This window comes from Petaurus breviceps, unplaced genomic scaffold, assembly GCF_028583685.1.
Source record: "Petaurus breviceps papuanus isolate PSGF00001 unplaced genomic scaffold, PetGlider_PUasm1.0 90775, whole genome shotgun sequence".
Lineage (NCBI taxonomy): Eukaryota > Metazoa > Chordata > Mammalia > Diprotodontia > Petauridae > Petaurus > Petaurus breviceps.
This window is the reverse complement of record NW_027187342.1, coordinates 7007585-7014118: the sequence shown is the minus strand read 5'-3', so window position 1 is coordinate 7014118 and position 6534 is coordinate 7007585. Positions and strand designations below refer to the sequence as shown.

General features: G+C 38.2%; 1 protein-coding gene across 1 annotated transcript; it reads left to right on the top strand.

Annotated features, from left to right (window-relative positions):
• Positions 1-351: 351 nt before the first annotated feature.
• On the top strand, positions 352-3877 carry LOC138146908 (small ribosomal subunit protein eS17-like). Its single transcript, XM_069069076.1, has 2 exons — positions 352-384; positions 3394-3877. The coding sequence occupies exons 1-2, from the start codon at positions 352-354 to the stop codon at positions 3835-3837; spliced, it is 477 nt and encodes a 158-aa protein (XP_068925177.1). The 3' UTR covers positions 3838-3877.
• The last annotated feature ends 2657 nt before the right edge of the window (positions 3878-6534 follow it).

Below are 6534 nucleotides of genomic sequence, written 5' to 3'. Positions count from 1 at the left end.
CTATTTGTACTACTATTTTTTCCAAGAAATATATAAGAAGTATACCCCAGAATCACTGTAAAAGTAATACCATTTATATGTACTTTATGGTTTATTAAGGATAACTGGCATTTATAGGGCTTTTTAACATTTGCCAAGCATTTTGCAGGCATCATCTCTTTTGAGTCTAATAATAACCTTCTGAGGTAGATGCTATAGTTATTATTGTCCCCATTTTACAGAGGAAGAAACCAAGGCACAGAGGGCAAGTAACTTGCCCAAGTTTACACAGCTAGAAAAACAATCAAAGATAAGAATTTGAACCCATCTTGCACAATCCCAATACAGTACTCTACCCAGTATGGTACCACAATGCATCTTCATCACAACAACCTTATGTTCATGGTAAAGTAGAGAAACTTAGAGTCAGGAGACATAAAATCCTGCCTCTGGCACCTGGGTGACATTGGACAAGTCATTTGACTTCCCTGGTTTTCATCTCCCTCAACCATAAAAAAGAGGGTTGAAATAGATGACACTGAAGATTCTTTTCATTCCCAAATCTAAGTCAAATCAGTCAAGTTAATAAGCATTTATTAAGTACTTACTGTATGCCACGCACTGGGCTAAGAGATGGAGATTCAAAGAAAGGCATAAAAAATTATTGCCCTCAAGAAGTTCAAGCTCTGAGTCCATTGTCTTCTTTTGCAACATGGGGAAATGAAATAATCCAGAGGGCAAATAACTCTCCAGAGGTGACCCAGCTAGTAAATGGCAGAGCAGGTTCCAACCTAGACAGGTATCCATACTCTTAGTCTAGCAGATTAAACTACATCACCTAACTTGTTTGTCACAGAGTAGCAGTCAGCCTGGGTCTGGCAATATACATCCTAGGGGATTTTGATTTTTTTAAGTGCCTGGAGTATTTCCTTATTAGACTTTTTAATTTATATTCAAATCAACTCATTAACTACTTGCCATATCCTAGGCTCCAAGAATATAAAGACAAAAAGGAAAACAATCATTAGCCCCACAAGAAGTTTTTATTTTACTGAGGTGAAATAAGATATATATGAATTTTTAAAAATACAAAGCTTAACATGAATTAAGAGTGATTTGGGAACACTAGAAATTGGAAAGGAAGGTCTTTTTTTTGAGAAAGACGGCTCAAGCTTACTCTTCTAGGGCTGGAATTTCCAGGAGATAGAAGTTAGGAGAGAACCTATCTACAACATGGGGAATAATCTGTTCAAAGGCATGAAAGTGGGAAATGGCATATCCTATCTGAGAATCAGCAAGGAGGGCAGCCAACTCTACAAGGATGGTTATCCCATGGCACCAGAATGCATTTTTGGTCTGTCCCAATTACCAGAAGAACTAGAAGAAGTCTCATCCTAAGAGGAAATAGCTGTCCAAATCAGAAAAAAAGGATTTATCCATTTATATGAAGCCATACCTAACATAGGACCCAAATCCATCCAATTCTGAATCAATTTTTCTCTACCTTGTATCTTGGAGTAGAACTTCATGGAAATAAACCATCAACATTTTGAAATAGTAATTAAACTCCTTTTTGATTGACATAGAGAGGCCTTTACTCTTCTGAAATTTGAAATTTTAGGGGCAGTTAAAAATTTGTATTAAAAACTCCTTGAACAAAAGCAGAAAGAACAGAAGACCTGGTCTGATATCCACAAATAATTGTGAACATCACATTTGCTACCAACCCAATGTTGTTTTTTTTGTTCTGATTTCTTCAATCTCCAGCTTATCCTGTCCTTTCCCAACCCCCACACACATATGTCCTGAAAAGATTCCGATCATCTGGATCCATTTAGAGCTTAAATTTCTCAAGTGCAAGTGAGATCAACAGAGCCTGCTGTGTAGTTATCACCTGAACAAACCAATGTTCAACTGATGATCTATTGGTTTGTTGGAGTATAAACCTAGTCTGAGAGTCTAAATGAGTATTTGTAAATCATTATTATTAGATACCATGAGACAGCTGCTGTTTTATGTAGAGTCAACTGGGTGCTTTGGTCTGGGTTTCAGACCACATTTTTATGCAATAGACAAAGATTAAGGTTAGACTGGAGTGGAAAGGGAAAAGTAACTACAGCATAGGCTTCAATTCAGTCACATTAAGGTAGCACCTGAGGGTCTCTCACCAGGGGGCCCCATTCAGATGCCTCAGGTTCTAGGTACTTTGTAAGAAGACTGCACAATTTAAGTTAATTACTCCTATTTATGTGTCTATGTTTTCTATTCAGGAGACATTATTCATATAAAAGACATTTTAACTTAAAAGCAATGCAATAATAATACCAACAGAAAAATATTACTCCCTTCTCAAACCTTTAGCTTATTTTCTCAAAAAGATATACATATGCTCAGAAGAAATACTGGACATGCCTAGTGATCATATATATAGGTCATCCACATCAGCAGTGACTACAACAGGGAATATACATGACCGTGGAATCCACATGAAGGGATGTACCCAGAAACATGTGTTTAGAGTATACATATGAAAATACAATTCACAATTTGATTTTATAAAACTATCAGTGTCTTCTATTGATGTAATATTGATAGAACTAGGGACCTTAATCCCAAATAGCATTACTTTCCATCCATCCTTGTTGGGCATTTTATCTTAGTTTCCCTGCACTGATCATTTTCTGTGGTGTATGAAATACTCACATATTATGTATATAGCCTGTGTGTGTGTGTGTTCTACATAGGCTGTATCTGCTTATCAGTGAACATGTTGCACCCCCCCTACTAGAATTTAACTTTCTTGAAACATAAACTGTTTCACTTTTATATCTGTATCTCCTTTTGTTAGACCCTTAATTAATGCTTTTTGTTTGTTTGATTGATCAAGAATCTTTGTCATTCATTAATGTCACATCTCAATTTCAACTGGTGTTTAACTATCCAGCTATCTTCAGCAGGATAGTAGGAGTCACCCAAAACTTGTCCGACAGCCACACTACAAGTGTTGTAGTAAGTAATTCTATTTCCCGAAGGGAAGAGTACAACTTTGTTAAGCCACCTCTTTCAGTCACCTCCATCATCCATAGGGAAATGTTGTGGTTAAGAACACTCTGCCCTCTAAGGAGGGCTACATGTCTTTAAACCTGTTGTTCCACCTCAGTTCTTCTACTCCAGTGGAGCTGAGGAAACATCTTCAGAGACACTTTTGTACTCCATCTGATGGAGTTGCTACAATTAATAAGTCAATCCTCAGTAGATGAAGGACAAAAACTCTCCTCAGCCAGTAGGCATGATGCTCTTTTTAACTTTCCTGAGTCAGCCTAGATAAGCTGAGTTCATTTTCTCATCAAGGCTGTATTAGAAAATAGCAAAAGCACATAGTAAGTTCAGGTCTGCTTTTTAAACTTCTCTTAGAACTCATCTGTTTTCCCTTCACCCTCTGGAGCCAATGAGGGTCGCGTTCGGAGGAAGACCGTGAAGAAGGAGGTGCGAGTCATTATCGGGAAGTACTACACCCGCCTGGGCAATGACTTCCACACTAACAAGCGCGTGTTCGAGGAGATCGCCATCTTCCCCAGCAAGAAGCTCCGCAACAAGATCACAGGATATGTTACTCATCTGATGAAGCAGATCCAGAGAGGCCCTGTGAGAGGTATCTCCATCAAAGTGCAGGAAGAGGAAAGACAAAAGAGGGATAACTATGTCCCTGAGGTCTCTGCTTTGGATAAGGAAATCATGGAAGTGGACCCTGCTACCAAAGAAATGTTGAAACTCCGGGACTTTGGTAGTTTGTCCAACCTGCAAGTTACCCAGCCCACAGTTGGGATGAGCTTCAAAACACCAAGAGAAGCTGTTTAATATTTACTTTTGCCTTCTTTCCAAAAAACTTGGGAACTGCCCCCCCCAAAAGAACTCATCTGTTCAATTAATAAATAATCAATCAATATTCTTAAGTATCTATTCATGTACTGTGCTGTGCACTGTCAATACAAAAGAAATCAAAAGACAGCCCCTGCCCTCAAAGAGTTCACAATCTAATGGTGTGACTATTCTTTGAACTCTTCTGTTACCTGCCCTCTCCTTTACTGTTTCCTCTGATTCTCTCAATCCAGCTATTATCTAACACAAGATCAGGAATTCATTTTCCTTCTTAGAACTTATCATAAACCCTCCGATGAGGCAAATATTCCCAAAGCTCTACTTCCTTAAATGGAAAAGGAGCAAGGTAGTGATGTGGTAAGGAAGCTAGTTAAATTTTACTTCTACCCATCCTCCAAATCATACTCCTCTGTTCTGTGCATATAGACATGACTAGAATGGCTAAAGAAGGCTAAAAAAAGCTCCAGACATTTGTTCTGCTACCCTGTAGTAATGCATCATATTTTATCAAGTCATTGTACAATGGATTCATTTATAACTGTGAGTTATTAGTATAGCAGAGAAAGAAGTGCTGAGGCTAGTAGGGGGAGGGGACCGGTGAATAGAAGGAGAAAAGCTATGATCACTGGAATCTTCTCATTCTTTCTCTAACTATAAGTAGTATATAAGATAAAGTGGATTTTGCACTGCTGGTGAACTTAAACCAAGCCATATATTCTCTACATGGCAGGAAAAACCTTGATAAAGAAAGGATTGTAAAGAACCACAACAAGGAAGGACTCATGAAAGCATCATGGCTATAGGTCTCTGAGGATCCTGGGAGCATATACTGTGTGTATATATGTCAGCATTTGTGCATGGGAATCAGTCCTTTAAAAGAGATATTAGGAGCTCAGGTAACAGCTCTATCCTTAAATATTAGTCCGTAATTATATCTTTGTGCTGGAAAGTCTGGACACAGATACGTCTTGGGGGTGGGTGGGAGAGCAGAGGCCATAGGAAGGAAAAATAGGCATTTATTAAGCACCTACTATGTATGTGCCATGGACTAAGCTAAATGCTTTACAGATATCTAATTTGATCCTCATAACTAGGAGATGCATACTATTATTATCCCCATTTTACAGTTGTGGAAATTGAGGCAGGCAAAGGTTAAGTGACTTACCTGGGATCACTCAACTAGTGTCTGAGTATAGATTTGAACTCAAGTCTCCTTGACTCCAATCTCAGAACTCTATCCATTACACCACCTAGTTCCTCTAGGAATTTACATTTCAAAGGAACTTTAGAAATTACCTTATCCCACAAGCTGAGCAAGGTTCAGGTTCAGTTTTGAGTTTCATATCTTACTCTACCAGTTGAACTTATTCCAAATCTACTGAGAAATGAGATTCACCCGGGACATCCAACTAAAACAGCAATGATCTCTCCTTCCTCAGAATTCATAGAATCTACTGTCTGTAGGCAATAAAATAACGAAATGTACATGCAGTATCAGTCCTTACAATTCTTTTGCTATATGCACATATCATTCATCTAGCCTTAACAGACTAAGATATTCCTATAATTCTTTAAAATTGAAAAGTATCTTAAATATCATATATTCCAATCCTTTATTTTACAGGTGAAGAGAATGAGACCCAGAGAGACTTATGTGATTTTCTCCATGGTTTCACAGCTAAGTAGTGGCAGTTAAAATTGGGACCTCTTCTTCTAAATTTTAGCCCAATGCCCTTTCCACTACATCAAGCAGTTGCTAAGGGGAAAACAGGCTATGAATCTGATTCACTAATCTCCCAGATGCTTTCATGGAAAGACTCTCTTCAAGGGGGCACAAAAAAAAGTAAATCTGTGGAAATAAATATTATTTTTTAAAGATTGCAACATTTTCTGTCCCACAAAAATGTTCGCTTGTTATTTAGCAGCTTTTGCCTCTTGATGTAGGTGGGGGAAAAAGACTTCTTTATTCTGTCTTTCCAGTCTTCTAAATCCCCTTTCCTAGTGAGTCTCTCTGTCTCCAGATAATATGGAGAGTGGTCCAGTATCCATTTATAGTACTCCAAATGTGGCATGATATGTCTTCCCAGGGAACCCTGGGAGAGAGCTGCTCAGCAAAATTGCAAAAACCCCTTTGTGACTCCATGCTCTTTCCCAATATGACCTAGGCTTCTGTGTAATTTGCAGAAAAGATATACATATAACATACAAAGACTGGACTAACAAACACAGGCAAAAATTTGTGATTTCTGGTTGAAATTTGATCTCTCTCACATACACACACACACACATATACACACTCTCAAAAACTATAGAGGGAAATCTAGGGCTTTCTCTCTGTGGCCTTACAACTGCCTCTTCGACCTTAAATATGTCAAGAAACTTTGAGGAGGTAATGTTTCAGCAATGATTAAAGAAATAATGTACTACAAGTTAAAGAAATCAGGACAAAAGTTACTCTGTTATGCTGGTGACCTCCCTTTTTCTCTTTGTTTTCCTTTTATTTGTCAAGGAGATGCCCTGTTCCATCTACGTGGTATATCTACCCTGTTCCTCTCTTCCTAACCAAATTCTATTCTACCTTCAAGATCCAACTCAAACCTGAGCTTGCCTAATCAAGTTTTTTCTGTCTACCCTAGCCCAACATGATTTCTCCTTCCTCTGAATTCCTGTATCTGA